The sequence below is a fragment of the Entelurus aequoreus genome, linkage group LG27, assembly GCF_033978785.1.
Source record: "Entelurus aequoreus isolate RoL-2023_Sb linkage group LG27, RoL_Eaeq_v1.1, whole genome shotgun sequence".
In the NCBI taxonomy this organism is placed as follows: Eukaryota; Metazoa; Chordata; class Actinopteri; order Syngnathiformes; family Syngnathidae; genus Entelurus; species Entelurus aequoreus.
Window position 1 is genome coordinate 16,535,098 of NC_084757.1, and position 14,985 is coordinate 16,550,082.

The 14,985-nt window shown below is 39.6% G+C and overlaps 1 protein-coding gene across 17 annotated transcripts in view; it reads right to left on the reverse strand.

Moving 5' to 3' along the window:
* The window catches only part of fryl (furry homolog, like), a 180,379-nt gene that overhangs the window by 89,955 nt on the left and 75,439 nt on the right, over positions 1-14,985 (reverse strand). For all 17 annotated transcript variants that reach the window (XM_062039111.1, XM_062039110.1, XM_062039108.1 and 14 more), the window contains 9 exons: positions 14,085-14,293; positions 9,450-9,503; positions 7,464-7,603; positions 7,278-7,374; positions 5,211-5,290; positions 4,990-5,070; positions 4,750-4,918; positions 1,186-1,278; positions 970-1,068 (listed from right to left, as the gene is read on the reverse strand). In XM_062039111.1, the coding sequence (XP_061895095.1) occupies positions 970-1,068; positions 1,186-1,278; positions 4,750-4,918; positions 4,990-5,070; positions 5,211-5,290; positions 7,278-7,374; positions 7,464-7,603; positions 9,450-9,503; positions 14,085-14,204 (933 nt within the window). In that variant the 5' untranslated portion in view covers positions 14,205-14,293. The remainder of the gene's footprint in view (positions 1-969; positions 1,069-1,185; positions 1,279-4,749; positions 4,919-4,989; positions 5,071-5,210; positions 5,291-7,277; positions 7,375-7,463; positions 7,604-9,449; positions 9,504-14,084; positions 14,294-14,985) is intronic.

Here is a 14,985-nt window from a genome sequence, read left to right on the forward strand (position 1 = left end):
TCAAGTGTGTTAGTCCGACTTTTCGAAAACCAAACACGATTGGATTAAGGTGTTTCCAAGCTTAGTCAGAGTCAAACCATTTGAGAAATAGGACTAATTTAGTGCAAAGACACGTACGGACTGAGAGAAAGACACAAAAAGACACTCGTTTGCGCCCACATTTTGTTTGGTTTTTTACCTAATTAATTAATTAATCATCTAAATGGGGATTGCGGGAAGTCTTGTGCTGAAAGATATAGACAACCTATTGGTCAGCATCCTACTGAGAGCAGATTAAGTACAGTAAGTGATTGTTTTATTATGTTCGTAGTTTGTATTTTTTGGTTAGCAGTACTGCTGCATGATGCTTAGTGTTTCCCTAGAGCTGGATCTGCTTAACAGTCAGTTGTTTAAAACGTGTAGCTAATCCTCCTTAAAAAAAATATAAGGCTCTGGATCATCATTTGTCCCAAAATAGTCGTTGTCGGCTCTCACGAAGTCTGCCATTGTTGTTGTTGAAAGCGAACGTTGTGATGCACTGTGAAATCAATGAGCCGCTGTAATGTTTAAAAGGAGCAAAATACGTAAATATTCCATGTTATTATGAATGTGCTTGTAACTAAGTTACATACATACATACATACAGGATGTATATAAAACGTTTTTGGATGTTTTTTAGAGAGCATAAGCGGAATAGATCGAATGCCTATTAACTGCATTGTTAGCCACCGTTTGCTGGAGTTTATTTACCGAATGCAAAAAAAAAGACGTGTTCTTGTCTTACATATATGGATTGTGACTGATTTTTTCCAAAAAAGGGGCAATTGCCATTTAAGCGGAGGATGTACCATGCAGTATAAAAAGGGGCATTAGATCAGTCTTAATACAAGTTCTATCAGTTAAATAACCAAGACATACAGTATCTACTTTGTGTGGATGCGTTTCATCTATGAAAAGCATAAGTAACACGGAGAAAACAGTCTGACTGACCAAAGAATGTTTCTTTCTGGAGCTAAGGTCAAACGTCGTCTGGTAAAGCATCTCCACAAAGTTTTTCAGGCACGGCACATTGACTTCGTTTTTCACCGCCTAAGGACAAAAGTCAAGATTATTACCGAGGGGGTGGGGGAATAACACAATTACACTCAGCAGAGATGCATTTGTATGTAGAGAGGAGAACAAACATGGGGAACTGGCTTCACTCACAGCGGCGACAGGGATGAGGATCTCCACAAAGAGGCCTGCGAGAGCATGTTTTATGTCTTTGTCCTTGACTTCCAGGAAGTACTGGGCACACTCCTGAGAAGACATCAGCGGAAAGATCAGTATTAGTACAGAAAAATGCAACAATAAGCCAATTAAAAAGCCCAAATCATATTTTCTATGTCAGGGATTCTGAAACAGACTAATGGTACGACAAAGAGTGACTTGATTCAAGTACAGTGTTGTATTTTACTATATTCAAACACAGTGTTACTGTTCAAACTGTGTGTAATGTTACCATGACCAAATATATGAAGTATACTTGTTAAATAAAACCTCTGCCTTGTTCTTAATGAATACGTAAGCCTACTATGCTACTGTATTTCAATGTTGGCCATTGTGGGCGGTACTAGGAGAGCCAAGGTTTTTTCTAAGGTGGTACTTGGTGAAAAAAGTTTAAGAACCACTGTTCTAAGTCATTAGTCTAGAGCTCCATTTTCTATGGTTTTTTTTTTGTTACCACATAACAGTGCTTGTGATGGCAAAGGGGAAAAGTGTGTTAAAGACCATGGAACCGGAAATTTTACTTATTGTGTGTTCTTGCTGCTGCTAAAATCAATACAGCTAATAAATCAACATGATTAACCAAAGAAAATGTTTAAAAAAACAATGTACGCCGCAAAGTAAAGTAGTCTTTATGTGACGAGACTCCCCTCCCCGGCAAATGTATTAAAATCAAAAGATTGTTTGATGTTAATAGGTTAACCTTGAATACTGGCAAAACTAAGCATGTGTGGATGCCTCATCATACACTATATTGCCAAAAGTATTTGGCCACCTGCCTTGACTCACATATGAACTTGAAGTGCCATCCCATTCGTAACCCATAGGGTTCAATATGATGTCGGTCCACCTTTTGCAGCTATTACAGCTTCAACTCTTCTGGGAAGGCTGTCCACAAGGTTGCGGAGTGTGTTTATTGGAATTTTCCACCATTCTTCCAAAAGCGCATTGGTGAAGTCACACACTGATGTTGGTCGAGAAGACCTGGCGCTCAGTCTCCGTTCTAATTCATCCCAAAGGTGTTCTATCGGGTTCAGGTCAGGACTCTGTGCAGGCCAGTCAAGTTCACCCACACCATACTCTGTCATCCATGTCTTTGTGCACTGGTGCACAGTCATGTTGGAAGAGGAAGGGGCCCGCTCCAAACTGTTCCCACAAAGTTGGGAGCATGGCATTGTCCAAAATGTTTTGGTATCCCGGAGCATCCAAAGTTCCTTTCACTGGAACTAAGGGACCAAAAACAACCCCACACCATAATTCCTCCGCTGACCCCTCTCTGTCAGTTTACGTGGCCTACCACTTCGTGGCTGAGTTGCTGTTGTTCCCAAACTTCTTATAATAAAGCAGACAGTCGACTTTGGAATATTTAGGAGCGAGGAAATTTCACGACTGGATTTGTTGCACAGGTGGCATTCTATGACAGTTCCACGCTGGAAATCACTGAGCTCCTGAGAGCAGCCCATTCTTTCACAAATGTTTGTAGAAACAGTCTCCATGCCCAAGTGCTTGATTTTATACACCTGTGGCGGGGCCAAGTAATTAGGACACCTGATTCTGATAATTTTGGATGGGTGGCCAAATACTTTTGGCAATATAGTGTATGTCCCAGCAGTTGAGACTCAAAGAACATATGAGTTTTCAAGTGTTATGATTGATGAGAATGTGTTTATAATATGGAAATCACATATTAATTCTAAACAGGTTAAAATATCTAAAACTATTGCTATTCTACATAAGGTTAATGCATTGCCAAATAAAAAAAGCTTTGTCTATTTGGAATACTTCACTCATTGATTCATATCTGACAAATTGCATTGAAGTGTGTAAAATTGTGAGTCATTCTTATCTAAATGACAAAATATGAACATCCGAGCAGTCAGCATCCTAGTGACAGCAGACCTTGTACAGTAAGTGATGTTTCACTATGTTTGTTGGCTCTCATGATGTGAGTAGTAATCAGTGATGTTTGTGAAAGAAAAAGCAAATGTCGTGAAGCGTTTTTTAAATTAATGCGCCGCCTAATGCTTAAAATACGTAAATATGATATGTTATTATGAATGTGTTGGTTACTACATTTATAAATACTTACAGTGTGTATATAAAACTTTCATCAAAGTGTTTGGATGTTTTTTTAGAATGCTTTATAAGCCAAACAGAGTAACTCAAATAGGCTACATTGTAAGCACACTTTTGATCGCTTTTATTTACTATTTAGAATGTATTAAAACAAGAAAAAGATGTGTTCTTGTCTTACATAAGGATTGTGAAAGATAGGCAAAAGTCCAAAAAAGTGCAGTTCCCATTTAATGAACTGGTACAGTACAAAATGTATAAAGCACATAGAAAAAATCTATTCAACAACATTCCAAAACAGATTTGAAAAACAGAAAATAATTATAACCTGAAATTAACTAAGATTTTTTTTTTTTTTTTTTAATCTAGATTTTAAAAAGCAACAGGTGAAAATGCATTTCAATCAAGTGTCTTAGCAAATGAAACAAAATTGATCATGGAACAAAATGTAAATCTCTTTCTGTATTTAAAAAAAAAAAAAAGCAAATATGATGATGAAAAGATATGACTGAGTAAACTGATGTTTTAATTTATTTTTTGTTGTGTGTTATTATTAAATATGGCCTTAATAGTTCTGAGTTGAATACCTAATCTACAGTATTGTACAGTTTGTGTGAATAGGGGGCCCATATAGCTTCATAGCTCGTTCTGCTCCTTTTCATTGATTATTTGTTTTAATACTGTATCAATTATATTGAATTATTATTGAGTGAATTCAATTAGAATTAAAATAGTACACACGGTACGACATTTTATTCTTTATTTTAGTTTTGTTAAGTTCCACCCTTCTGTTTACACTTGGATGACGGTTCAGAATTGTATTTGTTTTTAATAAAAAAAAATTTACAATTGTATGACATATAACATTTTTAAAATATGGGCAGAACAGTTAATAAAGGTTTTTTAATGACAACAGTTTGATAGTAGAACTGATCATTTCACGTGTATTCGGTTCCCATGGGTTTGGTATGGATTGTTCTCCACCTTGGGAGGTGTTCCGCTGTCAAACTGTAGTTAAATTCAACCTGGCTTAGTGATGTTTTGAAATCTCAAGAGTAAAACAAAGCTCCTGAACACGGACCTGGGCTCTTGTAAAACCACCATTAGAAAGCGAGATGGGATGAAATGAGAACATAAATCACAACGTGCTTCATTAGCGTGGTTAGGAGTCAACAAGCAGTGCTTTGCAGAGAGATTCATGGAAAAACTACCTCTGCCTTCATGGCTCTTTCCCCAAAAATATATAAAGACACATATGCGTACTTCTTGGCAAGTATTGTGGCTGTTATTCATCAGGTTTTATGAGCCTGTGCGACCCCGGGCTACCGGCTTCGAACAAAGAGGAAGCAATAAAAATAACGTCTGGTGTGACTTGGCAAATAAACTTATCATCCACTTGATACGTGCATTCATAGGCGTCCGTAATTCTACCTGCATGAACTGGAAAGAAGCCTCAAAATCCTCCACGGGATACATCTTCACCCGAAAGAACTTCATGCCCATGATGAGTGTGATGATGCTCTGGACGACGTTAGGACTCTGCTCTTTTTGCCGCTGCTCCTTGAGCTCTGTGATGAATTTCTTTCTCACCGCTTGAAACCTAGGCGCACAAACGTACGGGCGTGAGCGCTCAGGCAAAGCATGACATTTAAGGCGGCAAAATGTACTCACTTGGACTGCGTGAGAACGCCGATGACCTCGGCATACAAGTCTGCAATGATGTGCACGTTGCCTGTGTTGGGGCCACAGTATCTACAAATAGCGGTGACAAAAACAATAGGCAGTTTTAGAGCAGTACAAAATAAATCTTCATATTTTGAAACGTTAGAGATGAGCACCAAAAAACAGCTGATGTCACAAACAATACAGAGCTACCATGCACACTTACTTACCCCTCTTTGTGTTTAAAGTGCTTAAATGCCAGGTTAAGAACTTCATGCACTAAAGCATCTGGCACCGGATGAAGAGGAATCTGTGACAAACATAGACAAATTACTCTTATTAGAAGCACTGATGTGTTTTCCTTCATTTCACATTGCGACACTTAATTTCCTTAAGCAACAAAGCCAAGGGCAAGTTAGCATCGGTCTCCGGGGTACGGCTTTAAGAATGTTGCTCAAATTTGGACTGTCTACTTTGGACACGCACCAAAAGGCGGCTCTGGAAATGGTGGAAGTGTTGATTTACAAGGCACCCCTGTGGGCGAAGCCCTTAGTAACATCAGTGCAATACATTCCTAAACAATAGAGCAGTGGTTCTCAAACTTGTTTTACCAAGTACCACCTCAGAAAACACTTGGCTCACCAAGTATCACCATAATGACCAACATTAAAATACTGTAGCATAATAGATAAATAAATAAATGATAAATGGGTTATACTTGTATAGCGCTTTTCTACCTTCAAGGTACTCAAAGCGCTTTGACAGTATTTCCACATTTACCCATTCACACACACATTCACACACTGATGGTGGGAGCTGCCATGCAAGGCGCTAACCAGCAGCCATCAGAGGCAAAGGGTGAAGTGTCTTGCCCAAGGACACAACGGACGTGACTAGGAAGGTAGAAGGTGGGAAATGAACCCCAGTAACCAGCAACACTCCGATTGCTGGCACAGCCACTCTACCAACTTCGCCACGCCGTCCCCAGGTATTCATTTAAACAAGGCAGAAGTTTTATTTAACAAGTATATTTTATATTTTTGTCCACTGTAACATTACACACAATTTGCACGGTAACACTGTGTTTAAACATAGGAAAATAAAACACTGTAATTCAATAATGAATCAAATCTTTGGTGTATGATGGAACCAGCGTCCCACTAGGACAGTGTTTTTCAACCTTTTTTGAGCCAATGCACATTTTTTGCTTTGAAAAAATGCGGAGGCACACCACCAGCAGAAATCATTAAAAAACACAACTCATTTGACAGTAAAAAGTCGTTGTCGCAATTGTTGGATATGACTTTAAACCATAACCAAGCATGCATCAATATAGCTCTTGTCTCAAAGTAGATGTACTGTCACCACCTGTCACTTAACGCCCTGACTTATTTGGAGTTTTTTGCTGTTTTCCTGTGTGTAGTGTTTTAGCACTTGTCTTGTGCTCCTATTTTGGTGGCTTTTTCTCTTTTGTTGGTATTTTCCTGTAGCAGTTTCATGTCTTCCTTTGAGCGATATTTCCCGCATCTACTTTGTTTTAGCAATCAAAAATGTTTCAGTTGTTTTTATCCTTCTTTGTGGGGACATTGTTGATTGTCATGTCATGTTCGGATGTACATTGTGGACGCCGTCTTTGCTCCACAGTAAGTCTTTGCTGTCGTCCAGCATTCTGTTTTTGTTTACTCTGTAGCCAGTTCAGTTTTAGTGTTGTTCTGCATAGCCTTCCCTAAGCTTCAATGCCCTTTCTTAGGGGCACTCACCTTTTGTTTATTTTTGGTTTAAGCATTAGACACCTTTTTACCTGCACACTGCCTCCCGCTGTTTCCGACATCTACAAAGCTATTAGCTACCGGCTGCCACCTACTGATATGGAAGAGTATTACACGGTTACTCTGCCGAGCTCTAGACAGTACAGACACTCAACAACAACACATAATTTGCAGACTATAATTATTGGTTTGCAAAAAATATTTTTAACCCAAATAGGTGAAACTAGATAATCTCCCACGGCACACCAGACTGTATCTCACGGCACACTAGTGTGCCGCGGCACACTAGTGGTTGAAAAACACTGCACTAGTACACATACCACCGCTTGAGAATCACGCAATACAGCATTCAATGCTTATAATGCTAGGATTACCGAAAAACTTCACACCCAATGCTTCGCCCTAATAGTTAATACATGTTAATGCCATCATTAAGGCACTCCCCATTTAATTTCCTTAATTATTGTCACAAGGCACACGTGAGAAGACTAACGAAAACTTGCATTCAAAGTAAAGCCGACAGCTCACCTGTTTTAGAACTTCCACTGACACGAGACAAAAAATGAAATCTATGGCTAGGTCCCTCCTCTCCAACAGGTAATCTTTATCCCGGTGCTGCTCATCTCTGCGAAAGAGGACAAGCGAAAGCATTGTAGACAAGGAAGGAAATGAATCCCCTAATAAAAAAGTGAATGATGATAATACTGATCTCACCCTTTAGACTTTGTGCTGGAACGGGGCCTGTACTCGTGAGACTCGTCTTCAGTGCCGCTCTGCCGCCTGTACCAGTCGAGCAGTGTACGCAGTAGGGAGGGCAAACAGTGTTCGGCTACTGAGCTCATAGAGCTTATTAACTGGAAAACAACAACCGTCACATGGACATGGTCATGATTTAATAGCACACATACAACATACAATAATGGCTGATAAAATGTAGATAGTTAAGGTGCTTTACTTTTGTATCGCTGAACATGTATTCAAAGTTTCTGGCCACAAACAAACTGCTGGTGTGTTTTGGGGGAATTTGTTCGAAAAATGTGTTGCACCGCTACACTTAGAAACCAATACAAAAGGTAATTATATCTACAGATTAATTGAAAAAATAATTAATCAATTTAAAGGGGATCTATGATGACCTATAAATGTTGTTACTAGAGATGTCCGATAATAACGGACTGCCAATACTATCGGCCAAAAAATGCTTTAAAATGTAATATCGGAAATTATCGGTATCGGTTTCAAAAAGTACAATTTATGAATTTTTAAAATGGCACTGTACGAAGTGGTACACGGACGTAGGGAGAAGTTCAGAGCGCCAATAAACCTTAAAGGCACTGCTTGTAGCAACCTTATCACTAATCTCATCTGTTTATGTTGTTCACGGTTTGGGGGATGAAAAGTAGTTTTAAACTGAACAACCAGCGGCTTTCACCATGGTGAGTGAGTAGAACCTCCATCAATCCTGCACAAAAGTGGCTATAAACCTAATGTTAATGAATAAAATGAACAAAACTGCTTTGACATAGTAACGGCAGCATATTACGTTACTACTAAGAACAAAAATAATCTGTGTACTCAACACTGGTTATCCAGCCGTAAAACACTGAGGAAACTCTAAGCAATCTGCACTTTTTTTTATTTTTTATAAATACCTTTTTATATCGTATATTGGTATTCGGATTAAAAATACTGCAATATCAATTTTGTACCATATTGCCCAGCCCTTCCCAAATATATTTGTGGCAGTCCAAGTTTATTTACACTAGTTTAGAGACAGACTGAACTTTGTCTACTGAGATGTTGTCATCAACTGAAATGAACAGAAAATAAACTATCTGTGCTTGGGTCTCGGTGGACCATGTTGTCAAAGTCCAAGAAACAAACACAGCTGAACGCATAAAAATAATGTGGCAATAGTTGTGTTCACCCAAAGTGATGATTCATTAAGTGAGCTGCATGCAGGGTGAACCACGACCCCGACCGCTGTAGCTATTGACAACAAACAAAGCCCATCAGTGTGCTCCTGTCAGTCCTGGCGTGGCTCTGTGGGGTTTACACGCCAGACTGCAGAATAACTACACGACTGTACGCTATATTACCGACTGCATCAGTGACGGATCACGAGAGCGAGTGAGAGCGTTGCAGTGTAACAGCATCACAGCTTGTTAGAGACGAGGGAAAACTGGAGCTCAGCGTTTTAGCGGCCCGGACAATAAGATAAGACGTGGCAGGAGTTGGTCAGCGGGCAAGCAGTCAGGGCGTGGACTGTGAATGTCGGCCAGAGCGGAGTTACGTAACCCCGCCACGCCCGCTGCCCCCTTGTGGAGCCGAGCAGACACACTCCAGCGCCCGGTGCTGATTTACTGCCGAGGATGACACAGCGGTTCAATGTTCCGTGCTCTCAGTACCCATTTTCCCCTCCCTCTGATGACTGGGACCAGCTGGATCAGTTGCAGTGTGTGCTATATATCCTCATCAGCCTTATGTCGCGCTCAACAAAGCACTGCAGCGGGCCCCATTGTAAAGAGACTTCTGCACATGCTACAGATGAGGGGACTGATGATGGGCCATTGAATGGGGCATTGATTGGGTGAAAGTTGGGATTGAAACACTGCACACACACACACACGCACGTGTACACACACACACACACACACACTGATGCCGTATTGTAACGTCACATGCATAAGCCACACTGACCTGGTCAAATTGTGCATCCTCCCCTCTTTGGAGGGACCGGGACAGAAGCTTTTCCTTCAATAGAGAAAGGCAAGAGTATTATTAGTTAAAATAACAACATCGTGTTCATGGCAATGGTGAAGAGTACATAATAACAAATAAGAACAGCTCCAAAAAATGAATACTGTTTCCACTCTGTTATTGTAAATTACTACTGTAATTTTATCCAATTTCATCTAAATATAATATATTTTTATTTTGGTATTCATTCTAATATGTTGTACTGTTTTTTCTTTTATTTATGGAATTTAATATATTTACTTTACTTAAAATTAAATTTAATTGAATTTCAAGTGAATTTCAATCACTTTTGAAGGTGTCAGGGGTAGGTGGGCGGGTTTGGTGGGGGAGGTTTTACAAGAAAAAACTGAAAATAAATCTGACCTCTTGTTTATTTAAACACTGTGTTGTACTGCACTGTTAATGCTGAATAAAACATTTTGAAAAAAATATGTATATTAAATATCTTTGAAAATATAATAGAATTCAGAAAAATATGCCTCAAAATTTGCACACGTCACAGGATTTTACCATTTGTGTTTTAACTTCTTTTTCCACTCAGCAGCTAAGAAAAATGAATACTGTTCATCATATAATGAGGACACAACCCTGGGATATAATATTTCTAGTACAGTGGTATATCGTTTTTCTTATGCCCCACTTTTTGTATGATTCGGTTTTCAATAAAATATTTGGGCGTATCATTTCACGGAATCGAGTGCCCAAATAAAGAACCCCACCCTTTGGTGACTCAATTAAGTATGGCTAGGGTTGGGTATCGAGTATCGATTGGAACCGGGACTAACTTTCCGATTCTCCCGGTATCGTTCAAAAGTTTAAATTTCGATTCCTATTTGCGATACGCAGTACGCCGACTAGAGAAAAAAAAATTAAAAAATGTCCGCCGAACCAGAAGAAGAAGCCGCTGAGCACCAACGAAGAAGCGCCCACCGCCGGAAGTGTTAGCATAGCCGAGCGAGTCAGTCAAGCTCAAGCATGGATAGCGGGCATCGGCGGTCGAAAGTGGGGCTTTACTTTACAAAAAAAAATGAAATAACCGCGAAATAACAGAGCTCCATGTCCATCAAGAAACGAGTGGAGAGAGAGCTGCAGATGTACCAGGACGTTCCACCGATACTTATGTCTGACGACCCTGCTGCATGGTGATGGTCCGGTGGAACCAACAAAAGACTTATCCTTTGCTGTCATATCTAGCTTTCTCCTATTTATGCGTTCAAGCTTCTTCCACACCCAGCGAACGTGAATTTTCCACAGCAGGAGACACTATCTGTCCAGAACACTCACGCATCCTGCCTGAGAAGGCGGATATGGTCATTTTCCTAAACAAGAACTGTCTCTGATTTTATACTGTACCTGCTGCTAATCTGGACTGGGTTTTGCAAGTTGTTTCTTATTGTTTATTTGCTTTTCTGCACCAGGTTAGCCCATCAGTGGGAGCACTGTAACATTTTTAAGTACCTGCAGCATCATACACTTGTGTGTGTAAATGTGTTTTCATGAGGTTTTCAAAAATAAAGCTCTCTTGAGGAAAGTGTACCCCTGGGAAAATGTATTCATAATTTATAATATTTATATTCAAGTTCATAGATTTGATATTTATATTCTAGTTGAAAACAGCCCAGTGAGGAATTTATAGTAAAGTTCATAAAAAGTTAATAGAATTAAAATTGATGGAGAATGTCAGACTATTTCATTCAGAAAGACTGTAGGTTAGCTAGCTCATTTAAAATATCCTAAACTTTTTTTTGACCCTGCCTCTTAAAAGAATCGGAATCGAAACAAAGAATCGCAATCGGAATCGGACTCGTTCGAATTCAAACGATACCCAACCCTAAGTATGGCTGCTAAATAAGCCACCGAGGGGCCAGTGCCAGCAGTTTTGAAAAAGAAGTTGAGAAACACTATTGAATTCAAGAAGGAACATAGGGATAGGCGATGTGACCTAAAATGTATATTGCGATAAATATTGCAGCCTCTTGCGATAACGATATGTTACAAAGGCTCCTAATTGAGCTGCTGATGTATGTGCTAACTTATCGTGTCAATTCCAGTTGTTTTATTTTTTTCTTCAGAACTATTAATAATCTACTTGCTAATTTACTGTACTGTAATGCGGATTCATCTTCACTTCTATTAAAATGTAATGAGCACTTATTCTTCTGTTAGATACTTTACAGTAGTTTTGGGTGATACTATAAATGTGGGCATCGATCTGATACCAAATAGTTACAGAGGCAGTATTGGTATTACCCATCCATCCATCCATTTTCTACCGCTTATTCCCTTTGGGATCGCGGGGGGCTAAACAAAAGCCAAAAAACTACTATTGGCTCTTATTTTCTGAGTTTGTACACAATAACAAACGACAAAAAATGTTAAGTATCGATAAATCCTTGTAGTATCCTACACCCAAACTGATAACTGATACATACTTGTTATCGTTACTGTTAATATCTGTCTCGATCTCCCTACCCGATTTACTGCACATTCAAGAGCGCTAGCTTAGCAGTTAGCTCTGCTTTTTTATATCCGCCTCCAGTGTACAGTGCAGTATATTTAGCTATTTATTGTCCTCTCAGCCTCTAGTGATAATACTACTTGCAAGAAACGCAATTTATTGCAAGTATTAGTGACTTAGAATCTGCACTGTGGAGGGACATTAGCCGCTAGCGGGGACGTTACTTTGCGTGGAGGACACCTTTGTTTGCTTGTCTCTGTCAGATTTGCGGGACACAACTAGAATGTGTCATCAACAAGCATTATCACTAAATCAAAAATCGTCAGCCAAATTTATATCATTTATATCGTCTACAGTACATGCCAAATGTTTGGACACACCTTCTCATTCAATCCGTTTTCTTTATTTTCATGACTATTTACATTGTAGATTGTCACTGAAGGCATCAAAACTATGAATGAACACATGTGGAGTTATGTACTTAACAAAAAAGTTGAAATACCCGAAAACATGTTTTATATTGTAGTTTCTACAAAATAGCCACCCTTTGCTCTGATTACTGCTTTGCACGCTACTGGCATTCTTTCGATGAGCTGACTCCTCGAAGACTGTTGGAAAACCATTTCAGGTGACTACCTCTTGAAGCTCATCGAGAGAATGCCAAGAGTGTGCAAAGAAGTAATCAGAGCAAAGGGTGGCTATTTTGAAGAAACTAGAATTTAAAACATGTTTTCGGTTAATTCACCTTTTTTGTGTTCATTCATAGTTTTGATGACAATCTACAATGTAAATAGTCATGAATAAAAGAAAATGCATTGAATGAGAAGGTGTGTCCAAACTGTATTGGAACTCCTAGCAAAGTACAAAGGTGCTGTCCGTGTGACTCTCCCATCCCCTATTACCTTTCCGTTAAACTCCGTTTTTGCCAACAATAGTCCTTCAAAAAAAGGTAAAGGCATTGGTAAATATTAATGTATCCATTTAATTAATCATTTATACATATTTTTGGGTGTCTGGAACGTATAATTGTATTTAGATAATTTTTTCCCAAAAAATAAATTGCTTTGGTTTTCGAACAATTCGGTCTTTGTCTGACTTTTTGGAATGGCTTACTAACCGAGATACCACTCTACCAAACTGTACTCAGTGGCCTAGTGGTTAGAGCAGGGGACGGGAACCTTTTTGGCTGAGAGAACCATGAAAGCCAAGAATTTTGAAATGTATTTCCGTGAGAGCCATATAATATTTTTAAACACTAAATACAACTAAATGTGTGCATTTTTGAGAAAGACCAACATGTTTAGAGTATGATAAGTCTCTTATTCTTTTTAATAACATTGTTATTCTGAAGGTAACCAATAATAAATAAAATACTTCTTACCATTAATGCAACTTCTGGTGCTGGATGGTTTTGCTGATGGCTTTGTAGTCTGGTTGATACGTGGTTATTTTTAACACTGTGATTACCAGCATAATTATTCATTACTTATCAAATTAAGCAAATTTCAGCTAAGATTTATCTGAGAGCCAGATGCAGTCATCAAAAGAGCCACATCTGGCTCTAGAGCCATAGGTTCCCTACCCCTGGGTTAAGAGTATCCGCCCTGAGATCGGTAGGTTTTGAGTTCAAACCCCGGCCGAGTCATACCAAAGACTATAAAAATGGGACCCATTACCTCCCTGCTTGGTACTCAGCATCAAGGGTTGGAATTGGGGGTTAAATCACCAAAAAATATTCCCGGGCATGGCCAACGCTGCTGCCCACTGCTCCCCTCACCTCCCAGGGGGTGATCAAGGGTGATGGGTCAAATGCAGAGAATAATTTCGCCACACCTAGTGTGTGTGTGACAATCATTGGTACTTTAACTTTACTTCCAGTTGGAGAGATTGTTTCAAAATGCAAATAAAGTTGAGGTTCCAATGTATTTTGTGGGCAAAACAAGCTTATGCGAGTTGTGGCAGGTGGAATGAAGTGGGCAATTGTCACGCACAACATCCAAGACAAGACATCCAGTCTATTAATATTTAATCGACACAGTTAGACATAATGAGCCTCCATAACTGTTTCCCTTTGATATTGCTAATTTTTAAGATGTGGCAGTTAGTTGTAAACTCACCAGCGGTTCGGCCATCACCATCTCGATCTTCTTCTCGGCCAGCACAGCAAACTCGGCAAACAGGCTTTTGATGACAAACTCCCCAGGCTTGAGCTCGGGGTCGATGGTGATGCTCGACATGGCGATAAGGTTGTGTTTTTCCCACGCGATTGGAGTCACCGCGGAGGGGCCGCGGCGTCTGCTCACGCTGCCGTTGACTGGCGCTGAAGCTGCGGGGCGGAGAGGGCAGAGGTTCAGAGGTCAGGGAATAACGGTGAGCCGGGTGTCGTGCCAGCATGGTCTGACGTGGCGTTGGGGGGTAGTTCCAGTGCTACGGATGGGAATTGAAAATCGGTTCTTTCCCAGTATTTCGATATTTGCCAGTTTTGGTAATGCTCCAAAACCATGCACGGTGCGGAAGTAGCACAAATACTGGAAAGTTTTTCAAGAGAAAGGATGACAAGAGGGCAACTTGCAATACTTGCAAAGTGGAGATTTCATCAAAGTGAAGAATTTAAACCAGAAACGTTAGCACACACAGTGTGTGAAACTCTATAAACAATTACAGATTTTTGATTCCATCTATGAGGGAATCTGCACTCGCAGCTAATATGGCAACCCAAGTATGTTGTCTGCTGTTAACTAACTAACTTACTAACCAACTAACTGCGCCTATTATGTTAGCGCCTCAATGTAAAACCTTCTATTATTAAAAATGAAATGAATGCCAGTCAGTCTTGTTTGAAGGTGTTCAAGTCCTGTCTGTCTGAGAAGTGTTCTCCGCAGTGTTTTCCACAGCCGAGACACCGTAATTAGTGAGAAAAGTCACGTGTTCTTCCTGAAAAAATAAACAAGCTTATTATTCCACAAAATTGATTAAAATTTTCATAGTTGCTGTTTGCAAAATTGCACAATGTACAGT